General features: G+C 38.2%; 1 protein-coding gene across 4 annotated transcripts; it reads left to right on the top strand.

The window, feature by feature from the left end:
- Positions 1 to 853: 853 nt before the first annotated feature.
- Positions 854 to 16,758, top strand: LOC114877597 (GATA zinc finger domain-containing protein 3-like). Of its 4 annotated transcripts, XM_046288191.1 has the most exons (7): positions 854 to 1,124; positions 1,877 to 2,042; positions 2,137 to 2,226; positions 2,418 to 3,589; positions 13,361 to 13,532; positions 13,619 to 13,676; positions 14,501 to 16,758. In XM_046288191.1, exons 4-7 carry the CDS (start codon positions 3,499 to 3,501, stop codon positions 15,200 to 15,202), a joined length of 1,023 nt encoding a protein of 340 aa, XP_046144147.1. In that variant the 5' UTR covers positions 854 to 1,124; positions 1,877 to 2,042; positions 2,137 to 2,226; positions 2,418 to 3,498; the 3' UTR covers positions 15,203 to 16,758. The 4 variants fall into 4 exon arrangements, with proteins under 4 accessions (XP_046144147.1, XP_029046207.1, XP_029046205.1 ...); XM_029190374.2 differs by lacking the exon at positions 2,137 to 2,226; XM_029190372.2 differs by lacking the exons at positions 1,877 to 2,042; positions 2,137 to 2,226.
- Positions 16,759 to 25,120: the final 8,362 nt, after the last annotated feature.

Below are 25,120 nucleotides of genomic sequence, written 5' to 3' on the forward strand. Positions count from 1 at the left end.
GCTTGAACTGCAATACGTAAGTACCGCATGTAATTGCATCTGAATGAAATTAAATATCCATAAAGTCCATTAGCATTCGATGCAAAGGGGTGAAGAAACGTTAAAACTATTTGCAAAATGTTTCCCAGTAATTTTAAATTTTAGATTTCAGATGATTACATATTGGATTATGCATGCGAGTAATTTCAAGTTATCGATCTTCGTAGTATAGTAATTTGCATTTCGAATACGCATATAATAGATACATACAATCTAATTATGTGGGTACACGTGTACCTACTTACTAGTATGTAACGACAGCAATATGTATTAAACAAGTATGATGACGAAAATGAAGAATTCATATTTTTACGAATGCTGGATTAATTCCGCCCCGATATTAGAACAAGTGAAAAGTAACAGGTCCATACAATCCATAAGAAATCGAATTGAAATAGCCCATTGATACAATATAGACTGTGATATATGTACTTGTGTATATTTTCCTTTTTTTATTCTGTATCGCGTTAGATTAGCTTCGAATTAATTCATAACGATCAACTATTTACGTAGTTTAAATAGAACTTGGAACCACTTGATTTCCATAAAAATGCTTCTTGTATCACCTGCTTGTACATTTGAGGCTACGATTTGTCGTGGGTAGTGTTCGTATGCGAGTAAGTACACGTGTATAATAAAATACATAGTTTAGTGTTTGCATAGGAAGGAAGGAAGGAAGGAAGGAAGGAAGGAAGGAAGGAAGGAAGGAAAGGCTCGCATACATACATGTATCTAGATGTTTGTCAGAAGAATCAAGTTTGCTTTGCAGTGCGCGAGTTTCGTGCATTTATATTGCGCCGTAAGTAGTGGGATGTAGGCAAAGGGAGCGCGCAGGCGCAGATCTAGCTGGCGCTTTGGCCGGCCGAATAATAGTCGATGCTGGAACTTGGAAGTGAGAGTGTCTGTGTTTCGTCGTCGTTTACAGCTCGTAGTTGTAAATTCGTACGCGAATTTATATCCACGTACTTACATAGACGTATCTATATACCGAGATATAGAATAGGAAAAGAGGGCCGTTCGTTTATGTGCGATTGTCGTAAACAGGTGGACGTGTCGAGGTCGCTCGCCTTGTTGCACGAAACGAGGTTAGTTGACTTCGAATCGAATTTCGGCTAACGTCGCTTCCAAAGGGGAACGACATTGCGTGTAATATACGCGACGAAGAACGATCCTTGTGTGTCTTTCTTTTTTACTTATTTACGTTACAGTTACTTACATAGATGAATACATATGTGAATGGTTGCGACTTCCCAGTTTGCGAATTATCGAATTATTGAATTATCGAGTGACAGTGCTGGTGGGAAAGATTTAACTTACGAAATTCCGTTCGAATCTAATTCTTTTTTCGTTTCTTTTTTCGTTTCGTTAATATTTCAGAGCGTAGTGTATCGGACGAAAATAGTATCAGAGATTCAGGAGTTTATTTGAATTTCTCGAGATTTCTTTTCACCGATATCCAAGAGTACGTGGTAGGTACGTGGTGGCGTGGTACATATGTACAATTTGCGAACCGTAGGGTATTTGTACGGATAACAAAGCCCGGATATCGGTATGCGAACCATTAGAGAACATTGACAGATCGTTCAAGCTAACGTTTCAATAAACGGTGAATAAGTATCTTGACGTCAAACTATCCTTTTCTTTTCTAACAAGCACCGAGCGTAACTTAATCGAACGAAAAAACGGTTATCATGAGAGAATCGATATATGTGTGTAGTTACAACATAACAGACAGAGAATTCGATTAATCGTGAATCGTGTGAACGTATTGTGTGGCTGCAATTAATGTTTCAGCACGTTAGTGTAACGTAATATGGTACTAATTAATCTTGTTCAGTGGAGAATCAAAGGAAACGACATTGACCGAGAAACTGGAAAGCAAGTGTCCCGTGTAAAATTGACACATTACGCTTCTCGTTTATTCGATATCGACACGTTTTTACACGCGTCATCTATGTACATACATATACCTAATTATGTACTGCAAAGTGTAGTAGACTGTAGTAAGTTATCGAATATAATTACTTGAACTTATGTACATAGTACAAACTTTTCTTCGAGACTTTTGTTCAGTTTATGTACTTGAATTTTCGTCAGGTCGGCGGCGACTATTCTGTTGGTAAGAGGCGATGATAAGAGTCCCGATAACGCGGAACTATCGACAGAGATTGATTTTCACGGAAAATTGTGAGCATACCGCGAACATTTATATGTACGACTTACAATTAAATTTTAAACGTGTAACTCGTTCCATTCTTACGTTAGACACGCGTGTATGGCGGGCGCGTTAAAATCTGGATCGCGTTAGACATCGTGCCAAAATGAACAAGAGATGGGAGGAAAGTTTCATTCTGTATTTTTTTATTTTTACTTTGCAGAATCCGACCAGAAAGCGAATTCGGTAGAGTGGATCACGTAACCGAAAAAACATGTGTCAGCCACTTTTTTAACCACGTTCAAGCGTGGTCACTGCCTGAAACCGGAAGTCGATTCTACGATGGAACAGTGTTGTACGTTCCACGGTTGTTCAGACTCGATAAGTCGGTAAGGTGGATCGTATAGAGAGATCCGGGTTCAGATACGTTCGTCCTTTTGAGAGAAGAACCAGTGACGAGCGAACGAATGTACAGGACGACGATAGATTGGGAGGATGCACGATTGGCTCCTTTGGACATGGGATAGATGATAGATAACGAATGATGGGGTGGTAGAAGAAAGTTGAGACGCAACATGGATTGGGTGACTCGGCTCAGGTAGCCAGAGACGAGAAAGTCCACGGCGACCGGGGCGAAACGAGCCCCGATAGCCAAGTTCTTTGGTCAGAAGAAAACAGAGAAAGTTATGTTAAGATACGCTCTTTCTGTATATACAAATGTCTATACATATATACCTATACACATAATACATACACAAATGTAGCTGCCCTTTTGAAATCGGTTCCAAAGACTGATGAACGTGTTAAAAATCAGTTGGTTTAAACTGGTGATAGCGTTAGTCGAATGTAAGAGGAAAGTCTGTGGTTGATGAAAAGACTGAATTCGTTAAATCTTTTAGACTTTGTCTTTCGCGTTTACTGTTTTGCATCTACATACAATACATATCTTTTGGGATCTCGTGTGATTAACAATCTGCCTGCTTTCTTAATACATACATAACGGATGCGTAATAAAAGAAATATACGTACATGTATGTATCTCTATGTAGGTAGACATGAAAAAGTTGTTTCGCTGCCTAATATGTAGAAGAAAATTGTATCTTTGAACGACCACGCAAATGTTAATGATAGACAATGAGGGCAATGAGAACAATTCTTTCGAGTTAATTTTTTTTTTTTTTTTTTTTTTTTTTTTGAGCCAAACGATTGTTTACGAAAAGTTGTAAAAGAAAATTGAAAAGTATTGGAAGTTGGTGAAAAGTGAAGTTCAGTGTGAGCAGCGTACGAGCACGCAACAAATCAGGATGGGTTGTGGACAGAGCAAAATTGGTAACATCTATCCGAAGAATAAGAAGAACAAGAACAACAATGGCAAGAAGAACGGTGATTCTGTGGGTAAGCGAACAATTACTTACCTATTATTTTCTAACGTAAGCTTTGAATAGATGATTCACATGAATATTCTCAAGAATAATCGTATAGTACATATAACGTTTAATTAGACGTACGTAGATATGTAAGTAGATACATACGTCGAATTAGGTTCCAGAACAGGTGGAACGTTACGGAATATTGATATCCATATTTAGATTTCGCGTATCCATCTCGAGGCTAAGTCGTAATTCTCTTTGTATAATTACTATATTAGTAGTTTCTCGTCCCGAACGTAATGTAATGTGCTGTATGTAGCGTCTTGACCAACTGCTTATCTTCACTTCTGCGTATATCGAATATACACCAATTAACGAGTTTATTTTTTTTCTTTGGGAGAAGAAAATGGGTGCGTGGTGACACGCACGCGTGTGAGAACGATCGATTTTCTTCTTAACGTATATCACTCGAGGTAGATTAGGTTGTGCAAAAGGGGAACGTAAGCTTTCAGAACGGTAAATCGAGGTTCAGCAACCCTCTGTCGTGTTGTTTGCTTCTTCTTTATTCGATAAAATTATTCAAATAATTTTCAAATTGTGATTATTGATTAGTAATTAGTGATTAGTGATTAGTGATTAGTGATTAGTGATTAGTATTTGATAGAGCGAATAATAATAGCTAATGGTGTGTCGATACATTTTTTTGTTTCTATAGATCGATAATCATGTACTTAGATACGTTCAAATAACGCAATGTCTATTCCGAGAACAGTGTTTGTCGCCCCAATTTCACTGCTAATAAATTATCAACGATTTAATCGTCGTTGATAGAATAGATTTTTTAATTCGTCAAGTCACGTGCATCACTTATGTGCATACATTCGAATAAATTTAGTCACGAATCTCTACCGACTGGACTTGATTTTTTTACTGCTCACTTAAATTTTTCACCATTCGTAATAAGCAATGCTATGTATTCGTGAGCAATTATAAAAGAGAATAGAAGAGAAAAGAAGAAGAAACCAATCTGCATGATGGCCGTTTTGAAATCGTATGACGGATCGTGGTTTGTTGTTTACCGACTTCGACGTCTGTGAGCTAAATATACCATGCGATAATTCTGATATTTATATCATTACGATGGCTTCGCTTATTACGGTACTTTGAAACATCTTGCGTTGAAATGTCCTATTCTCACATACTCTTCCACCTTTTCTTATTGTTAGGTAGCAATCGTTTAAATAATACTTGAACAACATCTGGTGTACCTATTGTTTATCGTTGTCCGTTGGTAACGCTGAGAAATATTCATGCATCGTCTTACCGATGAACGTGAAACTATGTAAGTACGTATGTACGTTAGGAATTTATTCGTTACGTCACGAAAAAGGCCGTTCTAAAAATAACACTACGTTTCATTCAAGATCTTTTTTTCATTTTTTCATTTTTTCATTTTTTCATTTTTTCATGTTTTTTTCCTTTATGAAAAGTATGAAAAAACGAAGATAAACTTAAATAGATAAAAGGCGAGGGTTGTACACAAAAGAATAAGCATACATACATGTACTTGTTGTTGTTGTTGTTTGGAAAATCATAAATATGTTTATTTCTAACCCGATTATTAGTGATTATGAATGAAAATTGGCGCAAATAACAGTATCATATTTAATTAATATCATTTAAACTTTGATTAAGGGCATTAATTTGGTACTTTTGATTTAAAACTGACGTCAGCCCTGTTGATTTTGTTTATACTCTTCTTGTTTAGGCAGTCTAGTTGAGACATTTTACCCGTGTTTATAAGCCACTCGATGCGTGCTGTCAGAAAATACAAAAAAGTTACTAATTTTTGTCGGCGCGGCGGCGTAAAAACAAAGTTCAACCTTAATATCGATCGCGTGACTCGTTCGATTGTTTACGAATGTAAATCGATCGATTTTTTGTCGATGCGTTGTTTACAGCGTTCTAAGATTGGCTCGATCGTAACTCTGAAATTTATCGAATAATGTATTGTTCTAATCTTGGTTATAAATATAAATCGACGCAAATAATGTGTTGCATTGAATTAACGTTGATCGTATGACCGCCGCGCCTAAGCACTTAAGTACATACGTTACATATTACATATTGCAGTTTCCAATTTTTCGCTAACTTGAAAATGGTGCGCGCGCATCTTGCTTGTCAGTTTACACTGTTCACAGTGTTGCCATGGTTCGAGCGGGAGAACGCGTTGCTTTAACGTAAACGCGGGACATTATTGTGTTTGTTTGTATGTATGTACATATTTTTTAGCAAGTCGCGTATATGTATATACATACATATATAGTTTCGACCGAGTTCGAAAGCAATTGCATTTGGCCGGTACTTGGTCAAAATACATTGCAGTTGTCGGTACGACGTCGCGGCGCGGCACGACGATTCGCGGCCAGTCGCGTCTCTTTTCTTGGTAAACAAGACAAGTTCCAAGGCCCGAGGCCGATATTATCGTGTTCGGTAGTAGAGCAGCGAACGACTTGCCTACGTGATCGTTGTCCCGTCTATAAAAGGGTCGTGCCTCTCTAGCGTCGGTGACTGTCTGTCGTAGGAATTTCATGTGCGAGCATCGTTAACTTTTCAATTATTTTTGAAAAACACACTTTTGTTCGTTCGTTTACTTATACAAGTATCCGTCGTTGATCGTTATTCGTCGTGTGACCGTATACATATATATAAGTACATATAATACGTGGAAAAAGTGAGGTTAAGTAACCGGCGGCAGCGGCGGCGTTCGGAAGGAAGACACTTGTACGTTCCCGGTGACAGTGAACGACGATCTGATCTTATTTAAACGACTGGAGGATCCTTGTCCTACCAGGACGTCGGATTGTGAGAATAAAGAAAAGGGAGCAAAGATGTGGCTGAAAGTGCTCAGACAAAACATATCGCACTTAGCCCGTAGAACGAAGGGTAAGTGTTTGTTGCATTTCTTCTTTGAAATCAGAGCAGTTTACATACTTACAATTAGAATCCGAGAGGAAGAGATATAAGAAATTATTTATAGTTGTATAGTGGTTCGAGTCAGTTTACGCGCTGTGATCAATGATAAATCTAATTATACATATATGTATGTATGTAGTTGAAACGAAGGTCTTTCTCTGTCTCTGTACTAGTACTGTAGTACGGGTAATTCTACACTCGAATTGGGCTGCATCTAAATTTAAGCTGGTCTCGCATTTCGGGTTCTTTCGGAGCAGGGAATCGTGGAATGCCGTTGATGACGATGATGCGTTGCAGCTATGAGTGACTCACAGCTGCTGCTGCTTCAGCATGTAACGTACATGTCCATACATATGTATATCCTGGCGCTTGCATTGTTCGACGTTTGTTAACCTCGTAAAAAAATGGTGTAAACTTGGTGTATATTTTCTACTTATTTAGGTTAGTATCTGATTGTAAGTGAGGATACCGCGTGACTCGAATAATTACAGTAAGCGTGATAATAGCCACGTACATACATACTACGTGTCATTTCTAACCACCTACATATCGCGCTTTGCGGAAAGAAAATGAAGAACGAAATTATAAATCTCCTAGTTATTATCGTAAAAAAGGAACATTTTGTTTTTCATTTGAACGCTCTAACTAGCGAGGTAGACACAACTTCCGTGTGAACCTTCTCCGACAGTACAACCTTGGGAACACCAGATACGTAAGACGGACGCTTATTTCGGGCATTCGTTTTTTCTTTGTTATCGATCAGTTGTTAATTCTGACATTAGCAATCATCACCTGTATCCTTTTTAGGCTTCTTGTGTATACTTGTAGGTACTTACATATATATATCGTGTCGGGGTTTCTTGTTTGTCAACATCAGATATAGCTGACAATGATATACGTATATGATTTCTCGTTTATCGGAAAAGTTTCCCTATTTCTAATTCCGAATCAAGTTCCCACTTGGCATTTTGCATCTCATATACATACATACATACATACATAGGAAGCATCATCGATCGAAAGGTGTTCGATGTAACCTGACAACACATACATATTATGTATAGTACATAGACGTCACTTTCCACTCTGTCGTTCGGCGAGAGAAAAATAGGGGAGAAATAATCAGTCGCCTTCAATTCGAGCAAGATTAGGAAAAGAATAAGCTTTATCTTTTACGTGACATCGATCATGAAAGCAAATATCCAAATGTACCATGAAAGTAAGAATAGAAGTAGAGGAAAATATAATTGGCTACGGTTTTGCGCGCTTTTACGGTACCAGCTGACCGACTGGGTCATTAGAGTTAATGGAATACAAATGAGCAATTTATTTCTAGGATCGTTTATAGTTTTGTTTTTCCATACTTGGATATACTTATTTCCGCATTTACAAGTAATTTTCCACGGTTTCGTTGGTTCTAGCGATTAGTTGATTTTACTAATTAACGATGACTCATTAAATCAATACGGTCATTTATATCGATAACTAGCGGAATTCGCGGAATGTGCAAAAGTAGGTAACGCAGAATTACAGGTCGACGATAATGTATATTTTGAGAAAGATACGTTAGCTTTTATGCGCATCGGTTTTTATTAGAATAATTATTCGCGTTATTTGAAAAGCATGCATCGAAGATAACGGTAAGATATTCGGTGATATCTTGTTCTTATCTGGTAATTAAAAAATTAACCTTACCTCTTCCTGTCGTCTACTCGAGTGACTTTGTGCCAGTGCTTCTCGCGCCTTGTACTATACTGTATATTTTATATTGTATATTGTATATTGCTACATATCACAATCGTCGTCAAAGTATTGATTTCCACGGAAACCAGTTATACCGCGGTAATTTGAACTCGTAACCCATATCCGGTATGATACAATTCGACGCGACGACGGATCGTGACGTACCTTAAGGTATCTTTCGTTTCGTTCTCGTAAATATCATTGTCCGTAAACGGAAAATTTCCTTCCGTTATACTAGATAACTTTTTGATAAATTCTTGGCCTGGAAAAAAAAAAGTTTCCATCGTGTGCACCTTTTTTTTGTGATTCCCTTTGCGATTATGCAACTGTCGACATTGAAATATGTATCTATTAACTGCTAGGAGCATCGTTAATGATACGATATCAGTTTGGATAATCGAGGTTAACGATTGACCTCAATTTAATGGATCTCGTGTAAACGCGCGTTCATTGTCGTTCACTCGATATCGCGTGTTTCATCAAACGACCAGGCTTCGCGAATGCTCCTTTTCTTTTTCTTTTTCTTTTTCTTTTTCTTTTTTCTATGTTAATAGGAAACATGGGTCACCTTTGAAGCATTTAAATATGAACAGACATCGGTGAATGCACACTGTTTGAAATTTTTTATTATTTTTATACTTGTATCCTAGCTACAAGTATAGGAGATTCGGTGAGAACATCGATAGAACGGTTCGTTTTCATTTTCACGACAACTTGAGATCGCATCGCTGTCGAACGCTTGTTGCCTGAAAATGAATAATTCATCGTTTCGTCTAGGTCTTCTTTCGAACCTGAAAACATGTGTGTTGGCACGATAGCACAATCAACTGGTTGGTTTCGAGCATACGACAAGAAATTGAGCTTATCAAGTTCGGCCTAGAAAGAAAAGAAGAAAGAAAAAAAATAACAAAAGAGTTTGGTTTGCAACCGGAACAGATAGGCGACGCGTCGGTATCGAGGTCAATTTTAGCACGAGATAAAGCTACATTCTCGATCGAGCTGGCATTCTTTCTCACTGAAATATCGATCCTACGTAGAATTTGCTGTTTCCTTTTTCTCTCGTAACTCGAGACTCGTGACTCGTTGTGACTCGTGACTCGTGACACAAAGTAGAACAGAAAGCTACTCCGCTCCGTGTTGCAGATCGATGGATTTCTTGGCGGTTCTGCTTCGCGGATCATTCACCTCGAGATATGTAGTCACTCTCAACTCCTAAAGAAATTCAATTCGAACGAATTGAGGGGACAGCTGAAGAAGAATGCCGTACTTCTTCGATCTTGATTAGATCAGGAAAGTTTTATTTTATGGAATTTAACTACTTACTACATATTTGTAAAAATAATAAGAATATAAATATGTAGTAATTCTGTTGATTCCGCGAAAAATTGATAGGTGAGAAGGTTGGCGGGAAAAGTAGGTCGGCGTCAGACGACCCTATTCAATCGGTGGCTTGCTAAAATTAACGCACGTTGTTTTCTTTTCGTTTCACATAGGCAAATCTAATTGTAGACGACGTTGTTGGATAAGCCTCTGAAGCAGGATTTTATTGAATTAGATTATCAAAATTCCGTTTTCTGCTTTCCGCTTTACGCTTGTTTTAATCACCCATTTCATTGCATCTATGTACATATGTAATTGGAGTTTTCTTTTAGAAACTTGGTGACAAAATTGGTGACAAAAAATCTTGAGATACTCTATAAATCAAGTTAGTTAACCTGTAGTTCAGTCCGGGTAAAATATTCAACGCGAGACAGACAGATCGAGAACATTAGCCGAACGGGCGGGCGTATAAAGAATTAGTATTCGTCTCTCATTGTCAGTCTGGTATAGGATGGTAGATCGATGGGTTACGGAGTTACGAGTTACGAATTACGAGCTCAAGTGTTACGGATGTCCGGCGAATAAAAGGCGCCGCCTATTGTGCTGGCCAAGTAACGAGCCAACGGAAATCTGCGGTTCGACTGGCTGAATGATTATTAACCCTTTCACTCGTGAGATTGCGAATGCTCTTTTACACCTGTGCACGATCCAAATTTTATATTCTTGCCGAACGTTGTTCGCTGTAACGTTGACTCAACGCTATGTGCCTACGGCCTATGGGATGTGAATTTTTCCCTAATGCACCTAATAGGCCCCGCGGGATAAAAAATTTTTTACGTCTTAGGAGCTCGTCGCGTGTATCAGTCCCGCGAGCACGTGGAACGTGTTAATGAATCACGACGCTTGCTTGTCACGATTGCGATTTCAATACTGCCAGCTAAAGATAGGCTATACAACTATATATAGACCATCCGCGAAACACCACCAGTGACAGCATGACAACGTGACAGGGTGTATTTATGGAATACGGATCTTGGTTCGTTCGTTTTATTCGAAACGAGGGTAGATAGATAGAAAGTAAATCACGAAATTTTCTTCACGAAATTGCTATGTTGCACGAAAATCGTGGTGTGTTAATGGAGTTAGGTCCACCGAATTGCTGTAGAATTCAATTTACCGAGTGCACACGCACAATGTGAATCTATTAAGTGCAGGTCGAAGCTATCGAATTATAGCACGCGACACCCACGTATCCATGAATAATGCATGGGGCCAATAACGCGACATACTCGACCGGAAGCTTTTACCTCGACGGAAATATACATATATCTATCGAGACTGGCCATCGTCAACTATCATATGTAATATCGGAAAAAGATCGACACCGACTTAAAATTTCATTCATCCGTTTTATCGGTTCAATCAATAATGGTAATTGTTTGCTTGATTCGAGTGCCGAACAGAAAAGTTATCTATGATTGTAATTACCGATGGACTCGATCGATCAGACGATCAGTGTTATGTACCTTGAAAAGTGACACTGATAATCGCAAATATGTATCTTGTTTCAAATTTGCCTTGTTTCAATTACACTAAAAATGTTGCTGTTGATGAAATTGAACCGACGCGACGCGATAAATTTCTAACGAATCCATTGAGTTTTATTTATTATTTCTAGAGTGGAAAGAACGTTGATAAAGAGTGAATATTCGTAACGAAAATTGATCGATTTCAGGGACAATCCTTCGGTATCGGATAAACATAAGTATTCGCGTAAAGAAAAATGAAGCAACGATAACTCGTGATGAAAAGAACCGATAAATAATGTTTTGCGAAACGAATATCGCAACATGTGGATTACTCTGTAAAATTTTGTGTGGGCCAAATAAAAAAGTTGGGTTCTTAATAGGAACAAAGAGAGAAACAGAGTTGTTGAAGTAAACGGCGGTGGCTCCTCTCGATGTGGAAAACCATTAACAAGGTTTAATAATATAACGTCGATGAAAGGCCGTCGCTTTGAGCGACTCCAGGTCGGAGCTGGCTCGCTGATGCACGATAAACGTGCGCGTAAAACACGTACCAGATGCGTAATTAACTGCGACGTAATTAGCTCACCTTCCAGACCGTCGTGTGCTTTTGCTGCACTGTAACGGCCATGATATTGCTTCTCTATCTTTCTCTCTCTGTGTATCTCTATGTGGTGAGATTTCTAATGGCTGCGCTCCAAGCGAGGGTAAACGCGTCTGTAACGCGTATGCGCGGTCCAAGTATGTATGTACATACATACTTACAATTAGTGGGAGCAAGGGAAGAAGAGATGCTTACCCTCGTCGAGTCTTAACAAGTAAGACCCTAAGGGTATGGAAGCAACGAGTTGCTTTAAAAGCAAAATTTATGCTTTCAATTGCACGGTTGGGCTTCTGTTTCAAGAAAAGTACATATAGCTACATACATACCTATTACCGAACGTTGTAAAGTTAGCTATACATATTCGAAACCACTCTATGAAATTTCAGAATTTTACTCTGTTCGTGGACGTACCATGCGTCGCACGTCGTCGGCTTTGACGAGTGACAACCGACACGACAATGAGAAGAACGAAATAAAGTTTGAGCAGTGACAGCCGCGTAATTGCCGATTCGTCCTATCTTGTTTCGCACAACCGTCGCGCGTCGCCTCGTTGATCCAATCTTCCATTTGATGCATCAGAATTTCAATCATTTCAAACGACTTTTACTTATTATACTTCTAGTCGCCTAGAGTACTTGAGTAATTATAACGAAGCGGACGTAACGTTACGATCGTTAAGATTCACCTACTGACCTACACACGTCTACAATGAGCCAGAGCAACCGTGTCTCTTTGCGCATGTTTCTCGGTGTCTCGGGTTTATTTGCGTTTCATTGTAATACGACGAGTTCATTCTCCTTTTCCTTCCCTCTTCTTCTCTTCGTTTCGCGCCTCACCTTTGCCAATGAATGGACCACCTATATGTATGTACATGACGTGTTATGTGTCTTTCAGCTCCTCCATTTATTCTTCACCCCCTCGCGAATTATATTTGCAACCTTTCATTGCGATCACATTTCACGTACTGATTTATTATTGGATAAAGCATTTATTTTAATTTATTACCTGATTTTATCGTTATTTTTCTTTTCTTTTCCTTTCTTTTCTTTTTAGCACTTACATATGCGCGCGCGCGCGTCGTGAAAAGCGTGACGAAAAGCGTGACGAAAAGCGTGACGAAAAGCTCTTCTCTCGTCGCTGAGCGTTGAACGGGTCATTTATAGACGACGGTCGGTCTATTTTAATCGAATATTCTGTTTGGACTCGGGCCTGAGTGTATAATGGCCCTTAAAAATGTCGAGCTACTCGTGATAAGATTATAAACGTGTTTACGAGTTAAATATCGCGAACCTTGCACTCGCTGCCTCGCGTTTTTACGATTTGAAAAATCGTTGTACCCCTTCTGCGTGTGGCCGTCATCGTTTCTCTTCCTTTGTTCGACTAATTATGCACGATAATATCCGAGTTCGCGACCTTTCCTCGAGAAAGGGTTCCCCCCGCGTCTCTGACGCTTTTCGCTTTTCGCTTTTCGCTTTTCGCTTTTTTCCACGCGAAAAACCGTCTTATTCTCCTATCCGTTAACCACTCGCGTTTTACTTCGCGTATTTCGTGTTCAATAAACACTAATTGTAAGTGAATTTTATTATCGTTTAACTAATATGTCATTCGTTTCTCTGATGTGTTTCAGGCTCTGCGTCCGTGGAACAGAAGAATGGAAACGGTAACGCGAAAAATAATAAAACAAACAATAACGGGGTCGAGGTGAATCGAAACGAAGAGCAGAACGGTTCTGGCGAGATAAAGGGTCAAGCCAAGAAAAAGTCGAACGCACCTGGAAGCGGTCCTCTGTTGCAACAGGCGTAAGTGTCGAGAACCTTTGAAATGAAAGAAAAGAGAAAAAAAAGGAGAAATTTCAATTGATCGTTATTTGTTTTCAATGTTGCAGAGAGATATCCACCAGTCAGCTTGACTTCTTCAAGATGTTAGACGAGAAAATCGAGAATGTAAGCGTTGCATCTTTCAGAAAATACCTTTCAACCCTTTCAACAGCAACCGAACAAGTCTTTTTCCAGTTAACCCAGTTTTTTTATTTCTGCGACCGTCAAATTATTAAATATCTACCATTTTACGTATCGTAGGAAAAATTGTTGGTCTCGTTGCACATACCTTGTGCCTTCTATGATGCAACATTGTCACGGTAATCCACTACGCGACGAAGCTTTTAGCTTGGCCTATGTAACGAGAATCGGGATCAGCCTCGAATTACGCGGTGTATTCTCTATACTCTATCGCGTCGGCAAAATACATTGGAATCAGGCCATGTAAAATAGATTGTGTCCCCTTAAGGCTTCGCCGACCTTGCCTGGCAGCCTTGTCGCAGTAATAATAATAATAATAATAATAATATTAATTCGTGCACCACCAATTGGTCAACCAGTTGCAACTTTTAACTACTATGGGATATGAGTTTGCTCGGTATTTCATCGGTTAAACGATCTTGCCTTCGTATCGAAGATGCCGCCGCTCGTTCCTCATCTTTTTTTCTTTTCTTTTCTTTTCTTTTCTTTTCTTTTCCTTTTCCTTTTCCTTTTCCTTTTCCTTTCCTTTCCTTTCCTTTCCTTTCCTTTCCTTCTCCTCCTTGCGTGCCGGTTGTTCTTGACCTCTCTAAGCCGTTCTCGATTTCTTGTATTCCTTATTCGTTCTATAATAAAGGATACAAGTGTAATTTTGCTCCGTAGATTACTAAATGAACCTAATCTTTTCTTTTTTAATTTTATTTTTTCAAACAGATAAGAGATAACAGATATGGTAACTTTCGTATTCGCAGGGTCCTGATTACGACGAAAGTTTGGACACGACTGCGAGAGCCGAACGAGTATCTAGCCTTCTTCGTCAATGGGAGCTTGCCAGCGTAACCTGGTCCAGCGTGTCCGATCTAAACAGCACCTCTCCCTCTTGCACAACAAAGAATCGTAATTCTGGATTGAACTTGTCCCGTCAGAGTTTGACTGCTAAAGATAGAGAAGGTATGAGAAATATAGTCGGTGGCAGACCGGAGAGTGCTCCGATCTACGTGAGAAACGCGAATCGCGTAGACGGCCTCCAAGAGACTCACTGCCCCTCGCCGAACATGCCGAGGCACGTGTTGGAGTCCATCACCCAAAGTCCCACTCAAAGTTTGAAGAACGTCACTCCACCAGGCTCCTCTCCTACCAGTTTGATGCGTTATCATCAAGATACCTACAAGGACAGCTGCAACGCCAATCATCCATCCGCAAAGACCGTCAATGTTCACTATGCTGCTACTCAGAATCCCGTTAACGGAGAATACGTGAGCCAGCAGGCCCTCTATCGCGAACAGTATTTACAACAAACCGGAATCATTAACGTACCCTCGCAATATTCGACTAGCTCGCCCGGTGGCAACGTTCTCAGGAACAATCCGTATATGCAACAGTATCAGATCACAAACCCTCAACATTTTACCACCTCTAGGAAACGAGGCTTCAACGCCGCTCAAATGACGTGACCGGACTGACCCTGTACCATCAGATAAAAAGACTGACAAATTATATCCTGCGAGAGAGCAAGAGAAAACGAACGCGCGAGCTGGACTCGAACTCTTCGTCGAGACGATTCAAGAAGGAAGGAGAGAGAGCCTCTACAAGGCTGCAGACTGATCAACACACGGAGAAGAAGATACGGATGTTTCTCTCTATGTTCCTAATGATTCCGTACATTTTTCGTTCCGATCAAAACAGATTACGAACATATACAACAAAGGTATACATACATATTATTATGTGGATTACTGTCGTGGAAACATCATGGGGCGATGCACAGCAATGATGAAGCGCGTCGTAACGATGGCCTAAAAAGATATCGCGATTGGGAACGATAGACACAGCATCGTCTGTTTCCTGGAAATTCTTCTTAACTCTGCTAACAGAATTCTTCGCTACAAGTGCCAAAATGCTTTTCTAAGCAATTCACTAATTGTCACGGGAAAAAAGGAAGAGACATTAAGGTTCATTTATATCCAACCCTATACTGTGGTGTCTGTTTTGGGTCTGAGGCTTCCCCCTTTTACTTATTCCTTTCACTTTCATAGGTTCTACTCTTGATGTTTTATTCTACTTTGGTAAATTATATAATTTTCCTCAGGAAATTATAGTAATCAAAATTCATTTTGAAATGAACGTAAAAGAGCAAAAGTCCCAGACGTGGAACGAATGCGATGTGATTCATTATAAATGGATCTGTAGCCGTTGAACCAATACTCCGTTCTTTGTAATTCGTGTAAATGAAACTTTTTCCACGTGTATATCATATACATACATATGCATATATATATATATTTTTTTTTTCTTTTCGTTCATTCTTGTATATTCGTCCTTTTTTTTTTTTTTCAATCGGTAGAATCTTTACATACCATTCATACCATTGATAAATGTATATTTCTGTAAGAGAAAAAAAAAGAACCACACGCTGTAGCGTTTTGTATAATTGTATAACTAGACAGAGGATATTTCCAAGATATATATATATGTACTTGGCATATACGCGTGTATGCATTTATGTATGTATCTAAAAGCGTCGATGAAAAACGAAGAGATGAAACGTGTTTAGGAGTCTTACTTATATACCGTGTATAGATTCAATTGTATGTATTGTATGGATACATTTAACTTAACGTGATGACTGTATATTTATATGTTGACCATGTTCAAAGTTAACGATATATATAGTTGATGATGAGAGTTTTATATTTCATGTTACGAATATGCTCTATATTATGGAATACACTTGATCGAATTCGCTGCATCATTGTCAAATTTAAGACTACTGTGCAAATTCTTTTCTCATTTTTTCTCTCTCTTCGGTTCAATAACCTGTGCTATTTTTTCTTTTCTTTTTTTTTCTTTTTTAAATAAATTTATCGTTTTTTTCCCCCCAACGAATGAAATGTATACTGTCGATTGTCGGATACCACGGATTTTTAAAATCCGCCACAAAAAGATTACCGTATGTAAATTGAATAAACATTAAAGAAGTCAGTATACTTAAAAGTGTCAAACTAATGAATCATTCGTGTTTCATTTTCAACTGAATTTCATGACTTGTTTATTTCAAAGTATTTCGGTGTTTCAAATATTTGCTTCATCTAACAATGGAATTACAGTAGGTTGGCAATTTCTATATTAACAAATAACATTAGAGTCGTCGATAATATAGAATTCTAGTTGATATCGTTAATCCATATACCCACAGCAACTTTCTAATATAGGTTTTGTGAGGATCCAGCCAGTAATTAATTAATTATAATAAGGAAAAGTTGGAGAGAAGTCTAGATACATAAGTATATACATCATTCCTGACATCAATTCAACATTGTCTTTGGAAATGCGTAGGCAAAACTTTTTTACTTTTGCTCCGAATTTAGATACAAAACACGGTGTTCTCTTAATTATTTCTTCTCTATATCGATAATATCTTACTTTATTTTCATAATTTATCGTTTTAAACTCTGAACAATTATTTGGCCTTTTCAACTTAATTAAGGTTATCTATTCGTGAGTTAAAATCCCCACCCATCATTATGGGTACATTGAACCGTTTTTTGTGATTTTGACCAGGTGCCCAGCCTTGTTTCCTTTTTTGTCTTTTTTTCTATCTACATATTCACCTTTCATTTATTCATACATTAGCATATAATATAATTTTGTCTAATAGAATCATCACATACGATACTGTAAGTAAGGTATATTTCTCTTTTTCATTTGTTAGATAATTACAAATAAATCAAAGTTAAATCAAGATAGGTGTTGCTGAAAAAAAAAACATAGTATTCGATTTTTTCTTTGTTATTAATTACGTGAACGTTTCCATTAGTATTAAAGTCTCGAAGTAAACAATTTTCAATTTCTATCGATGACAGTGATTGGTCGACCCATCATGGCGTCCTCTCATTTCGACCAATCAGATTCATTGTTAAAGGGTATGATTCGCGGAGTGTGGTGGAGTGCAACAGTCCTCTTCGAAGCTTCGTCCGTTTGGCACGTGTAAGCAACGGGTAAGATTAAATTATCTTCAAATATTAAATTAAATTGTCGATCGGGTGTTAACAGTACAAAAAACAGAAAGAAACATCGAAGAGAAGTCTGAATTCTTGATCTTTAACGTTAATTCAGCGTCGTTTTCAAAAGTACGCGAGTTGAAAATTTTTGCTCTCGCCGCGAATGCACAGTAACAGTGGAACAGCAGAATCTGAATTATTTTTTTTCTCTCTTATATCGTTAAGTTCCTAAATATTATTGAATGTTTTTAGTACTGTTTTACACAATTTGCTGTTTTTAATTTAATAACGTTCTTTTTTGAGCATCGTAATATTTGTCCTGTTTGGACCTGTTCGTTGGTTAGGTATCGGCCATCGGCCGATAACAGAATATACCGGACAATCCCGAGCAAATGCCGACCGGTCTTCGTCGGAAAGGAAGGTCTCGCCATTTCTCTCGCGAACGTCGAAGTGACAAGACGTGTTGAGAGTATTGTAAGTATTTATTAAAATATTTTGCATAAATTATAGTTCGGTCGTTTATTAATGATAACTTTATTATTGATGATTAAATTTTATTTATATAAATTCGTATTTCTTTTTTATTACAGATATTTGATGGATATTGAAAGGACGCCATGACACCTGACATGGGTTTGAAATAGAATTTTGTAAGAATTTATTGTAATCAATCATTAACGTTTATTATTACTTTTCTTTCATTGAGTCATTGTTAATTGTAAGCATTTTTGATAATTAGAGATTTAATTTTAAAGATTAGAAGAATGTTATTTTCTTTGATTAATTCATAGAAAAAGGATAATTAATTTTCCATTTTATTGAATAATTTTAACTAGTAGTTTCATGCATCTGTTGTAAATTAGAATAAAATTGAAACAATTTATATTCTACTGCAGATAATTCCTTCTCTTCTGCAATTATTTAATTATGTTTTGATTATTTTAAACAATCTATTAATTCTTTTTTCTTTTGTTACAGATAAATCTTTTGATTTTGCCGAGTTCCTGGATATCCTGATGGCCTTTTTCACGGCTTCCGTTTTGGGCGTTGCTCCGCAAGGAAAGAGCGTAAGTATCTTATTACTTTATTGCTTAATTGCTATTTATTAAAATAGAATAATTTGAGATTTCTTTTTAATTGCTAATATTTTATAAAATCCAACTTTATATACATAATTTTATTACAATAAGAATTGATAATTTTCAAAATTAACCGTAATTCCTCTTTTTCTGTTACAGATGAATTTTTGAACTTTGGCGAGTTCCTGGACATTCCTGATGGCTTCTCCTGTAAGGCAACCTCCTACTCGGTGTGCATCCTCCTACCTGGTGTGCATCCTTCTACCTGGTGTGCATCCTCCTACCTAGTTGTTGACTGTCGGGAGAAGAGTATATCTGCGAACGGTGAGTCGCATGGTTTATGGTTCCTCCGGTGCCCAATCATGTCGTAGGACGAATGGTCCGAATCGACACGGGTTACCGGTTGTATACGTAGTTAGCGAGCATGGTGACCATGAGTATGATTATACTCATGAGTAGTAATATATTTATTGTGTTTCATTTCATTTAGTTCAGGCTAGGTTTTCTTGTACTCCGCGTTTTAATATCATTTCAATTCCACATATTCCAATAGATATTTTTGAAATATAAGACGAATGCTCTTAAATGTTTTTAAATGTGAAATATGAAATATTTTAATACCGAAACAATTTTATTTAGTTTGTCTGACTTGGTTATTGCGAAGGTTCAAAGCAATATAATATTGATAGTATTATATGTATAATATGTATACTGGATATACATATTAATGATGCTATTACATTGATTTAATTACATTTTATACATTGTATATTCAAATATAATTTGAGAATTTCTTACGCGTAGTAAAGTTCAATTACACGTTCATGAAAAATTGAACAATTTATGTGCAAGAAGACAATTCGTGACGGGTAGATTTTCAAGTCAGAGTGATCTATTTCAACACATTTTGCGTATTCTTGAAAATTCACTCTGAGGAGGGAGTCGCCCGAGGATGTTTTATTAATTTTCAGAATAAATTCTTTTTTCACTTCATTTTTCAACAAAGAATTTTTAATTAGAGACATTAAATTCTTTTTTATTAGAATTTTGCATTTCTTAAATTAGTGTTGCGAAAAATTTCCAGCGCGGGAGTAAATGTGACGATGCACTGACTAGTATTCGGTGGGAATCCTTTTGGTTTTTAATCTCAATCCTATGTATTATTTAATTAATCAAATTAGTTGGAAGGATTCCGCGGCATAAGACCGTGAACACCATCTCTGGGAGATATACCCATGCATTACTAGGCCTTTGCAGGCGCAGCTTTAGAATACGGAACATATAAAAATATGTAACCATATTCTAAATTGTAGTCCTTTTGTCTATACTATGGGCGTCCGTCAATCTGACACCGTTGGATGCAACGTGTTGGACGGGCGGGTAGCGCTCTTAGCGAAGGGGTGCACTCTGTCCTGGCGTTACGACGTCCAGGCGGGGTGGGTGGTATGTAGCGTCTGGCGTAAGACTAGGGGGCGTGAGACCCTTCGTTGCCAGCTGATATTAGCAGTGCACCATGTTTGCGTCATAGTTGCTCTATTTTGTTTTTCAGTTCTTATTTGTTCTTAAAGCATTATACGTATTTACAAAGTCGAGTCACTTTTATTAAATTAAAATAGTGGAATATTAGCCCGTTAGATGTTTATGTACTAATCAATCATGTTTGTAGATCAGGATTTTCAGGTTTAACCCCTTCCGTGTTTATTGCCAAAGCCCATTCACGTGCCCAGGTGCTACTTGGATGGGTAGAGGCAATGGGCACGATGACCTAGTTCATAAGAATAATAATTAATAATAAGCGGCTGGCATTGTGTTAGTATATCGTGCACGACGTAATTTCCACATATGGTGTGTGTGTTTTTAGGCTGTGGGATTGCGTCGGTTTAATAACTTTTTCATTTAACTTTTAATCAGAAATAATATTTTATTCAATAAGATGTACATATGTACAATGAACGTACAAACCAAATAGTATTATTACCATTACTATTACCATGATTATTACCATTATTATGAAATATATTCTATATCAAAGTAGTTAATTAAATTTTGTAATTATCATTATATACGCAATGATTGCTAGCCTTGCCAGACGATTTCAGTGAAAAATGGTACGTACCGTAGAGTGTGATGTGAGATGAAACTCGGGTGACGGAGGCGTCCCGGGACGTTCTCCCTAGTGTAGGCTCTTGCGCCCGGGTGGAGTGTATGGGGGTTGTGGAATGAATTTTTGTGAGAATGTGATTTTGCCTTTTTTAAATATAGCGTTAGGTAGGTAGGTAGTATACCTTCTGGTGTGTGTGTGTGTGTGTGTGTGATAGATTGTAAGTAGGTAGGGCCGGGACAGATTGACACAGTCTCTTGGTCGGGTAGGCGCGGTTTCGCGTGATCAACCTGTACCTGGAATATATTTGAAGAATTGACGATACCATCGATACGAACGGAGCATGCCGTCCGCTTTCGATTCTACCTGTACAATTTTTCAAATTTTTGGCGACTTGATAAGTCGTCATACGCGATCGCGATGGCACCAAACGCACAAGTTCTGCTCGAGCACGGCACGTGTGCACGAACAACGACTTAGGTATATAAAGTCCTTTTTCGTCCACGTGTCAATTAGAGTTTCGCGATTTTTCTTTTTTTTTCTCTTTTGCGAATTTGCAAGTCTCGAGCTTTAGATATAAGTTTTAGGTGGGTGGACCGCCCGAAGAAAGAAGAGGCTACATGCCGAAGCGCCCCGACAAACTGTCTTTCAAGAGGGGAACTACTAATGATTTTGCATCCTTTTGCAAAAAAGGATGGGAAATCATTATCGTTACTACTTTTGTCACTGTGCTCGCCTGTAGTTGTAGTTGTAGTTTTGTAATTGCAGGAGAAGAGGGGGCCCGTGACCCCCATGATTTTGGGCAAATCGCGTTTTCAATTTAGTGTTGCGAATGAATATCGATCACGGTTCAGTTTAGTGTTGCGTATGCACAATTATCGCGATTTTCATTTAGTGTTGCGAACTTTAAATATCGCGTTTCGTTTTTGTATTGCTTCAAAATAGAATTTAACTGTTCAGTATTGATTGCTTTATGATTTTTTAGAGTTTTGCTTTGTATTGTTGATTGCTTTAGTGTTGCGAAGAAAAAATGCACGGTTTGAGAATCCCATTTCACGGCATTTCAATTGCATGTCTCTGTTAAAGATAGCGTTGCGAATGCGCGATTGGTTTGCATTAGTTTATAGAGTTCCCTGCTAATTGGTATTGCGATAAGGAATATTCGCGTTTTGTATTAGAGTTGCGGCATACGATGAAATGCCTAGAAACGATTCAGTGGAGCTGCCATGGTCCATAAGGGAGTAATTGAACCAGCTGCAGAAGTACAGCCTTGGAATGGCTGTACTGTATTTTTTTTTTAGATTAGTGTTGCGACTTAGAAAATTCGGTAGATTTTAGTAGTGTTGCGTTACAGTTCGCGTTTTTTATTTTCTTTTTTTCAGCTTTGCGTTGGGAATAATGGAGCAGCCTTTACGCGAAAGTCTTTGTATTATACATATAATTAATGAAATTAGTGTTGCGTGTAATTTCGATTTGTTTTATAGGGTTTGCTTAGGGTTTTCTCTTATGGGCAGTCAAACTTTTCTTTTCAGGTTCCCCTCTGTACGCCCCCCACCGTGCCCCATTTGAGCATTCGGTTCTTGAAAATACTGTTGTTAAATAATATATGATTTTAATGTTTTCAGAATATTATTAAATACGATAAAGTTTTAAATAGAACTTTATCCAATGTTTTATTTAAAATGGAAATTAATTTTTATTTTGTGATGATTGGTGATAAATTATTTCAAAGAATATTTCAGTTGTTCGAGTTTAATTTTTGATCGCGATGTTTCGTTTCAAGCTAACGGAAAATATTAATTTCTAATTAAATTCCTTATATAAATTTTCAAATTCTTTTACGAAATTCTTTAAATTTGCAAATTGGCTACGAGATCTGTAGGTTGTTTTTCTATTTTATCTTCGCTGTATAGGTTTATCAACCAATTTGAATAGCGATGAATGGTAACTACCGAAAATGGTACATAATGGAGCTGTGTAACTTACCGACACATGCAACATAAAGCTTTGCGGTTCTTGTATATGCTACCTTGGATGTCGTTTATAGATTTCTGTTTCTTTGCAAGAGTTGGCCGCATGGTGCAGCATCAGTGCAACGCGGCAAGTAAAACTCGGGCCGAGCATTCAAGCCTACTGTGCTCGATACTGAACATACATTGATTAAGAATTCTTAATTCATAAATTCAAAACCTTAAGTGTAGCAGTTTGATGATTTTTAATTATTAAATATAACAAAATTTAGTATATAGTTAAAAATATGAAGAATTAAATAAATGTGAAATGAAATGAAATGAAATGAAATGAAATTTTTCCGCGTAAACGTTTGTACGCAGATAGTGGGATATATGTGGGGCCTTCTCCTTTCCTACATCGACATTTCCTATTCTACATGTATAAAACAGTCACGTGACGTTGCAGCGTAATGCGAATGATATATGTAGATTGTTGAACTTTTTTTCGATCGCCATATGGAATTTCGATAAATCTGTATTATTGCTGTTCTACAGGACAGAAGGTATATGTATGTATATCGATGGAATCGAAAGAGACGCGACTGCGTTGTTTCTTAGTACATACATATATAGTGGTATCGTCCTCGTGCATCGCGGCAAAAGAGCAGAGAAAACTGGCTTGTATGCGAGAGCTTGGCGCCGCACTGTCGCATCCTATATACAGAATCACTCTCGCACGGACTAGCAGCACACTTATGTTAGACACACGTACGCACCGCATGACTACGAGATACAGACAGAGGGACGCATCGCGAACAAGTTGCAATCGATTTTCTTAACAACGATATCGTTCTCTTTAAACTGCTTTTCTAGATCTAGTTTTCTCTTACCTCTCCTTCTTTCTCTTCTTTTCATTATCCTTTAACACGTTCGCTACCAGCTTCCCGTATATACATACGTAAAGGTATACATACCTATGTGACGCCATCGATTTCCCATACGAGATGGGATAATTTTTTGGAAACATTGAAAATCAAAGTTTGTCATATACGTAATCAGTTGGTAGGAGTTAACGTTGGCATCGAGGCCATGCGTTCTCGTGGTTTGTTCCTCTGGTAGCAATGTATGTAAGTAGTAGTAGCAGCCGAAGCTGCGTTAATTAAACGCAGACACCGATGCCCTATCAACCGCCATTTACCATTGCTGTTCACGTTCGTTTGCAGGTGGACGCATACAGGTAAACAAATGGCTGCATATGCGTACGTTTAATTCGAAGCGTACGACGAAGCAATTTACGAGCAACGTTGAAAAAGTTTGGTTAGTTTTGTTGTAGGAACTGCGCCAAGAAATCGGTGATTCAGTCAGTTGGTCAACTAGAATGCAACTGGCTAGCTAAATCAACTAGTACCACTTTGTTCCAAATAAGTCAGGTTCTTTTTATTCATTTCTCATTAGTTTGCAATCACGAATCTTCCAAGTTGGAACTTACTGGGCCCCAATCCATTGAAAAGAGCTTGGTGACAGAAGAAAAGGGAGTACGCGACGCGACGCGACGCGACGCGACGCGACGCGAGGTTGGTTTACGTGGTGAACCAGGAGGGAGGGAGGGGCGGTCGGTCAGTGGGTAGTAAAGGCGCGCGTACCGTATTCGCGTAGGACCTAGACGTCGTAGGTCGGTCGACGCGACGGCGGTCAGCTGGCGCCAACTCTCTGCCAACCTCCCACCATCAAACACGGCATTTCGCCTCGTTAATCTTGCTTTATGATTATTGCCGCTCTATCTAAATTCCCCGTTCCACTCTTTTCTCGTCAGTTTGTCTCACGTATTGTCCTTCGTAATTAATCGATAATAAACCAAATCTCGAGATACGTAGAATGCGATTCGTTAGGGTGTATTAAAAATGAAAAAGAAAGTACCTATTTATAAGAAAATGAGAGAACGGTGTAGGAAATTCGAGATACAACCAGCCCATTATTATTCGTGGCGCGTAACTGCCAAAAATTAAGCGATGTTCATGAAACCGGCCAGACACACCTGCGTTCGTTAGCAGGTGCGCGCGTAAAATTTCTCCCCGTGTCGGAACTACGCTGTTAAGACTGTTAAGACTGTTAAGACTGTTAAGCGGTGTATCGCGACCCGTTTTATTCGGCCTTGCGACCGGAACAGCAATAACCGTGCCTCCTTTCTTTTGCCATCCATTTTGCGATCCATTTTAATTTTCTTGATACATATTATGAA

This window comes from Osmia bicornis, chromosome 12, assembly GCF_907164935.1.
Source record: "Osmia bicornis bicornis chromosome 12, iOsmBic2.1, whole genome shotgun sequence".
Lineage (NCBI taxonomy): Eukaryota > Metazoa > Arthropoda > Insecta > Hymenoptera > Megachilidae > Osmia > Osmia bicornis.

Coding starts and splice junctions, on each gene's coding strand:
- LOC114877597 (XM_046288191.1), top strand. CDS start 3,499: ATGGGTTGTGGACAGAGCAAAATTGGTAACATCTATCCGAAGAATAAG. Junction 13,533..13,618: donor GGTCCTCTGTTGCAACAGGC/GTAAGTGTCGAG, acceptor TCAATGTTGCAG/AGAGATATCCACCAGTCAGC. Junction 13,677..14,500: donor TAGACGAGAAAATCGAGAAT/GTAAGCGTTGCA, acceptor TCGTATTCGCAG/GGTCCTGATTACGACGAAAG.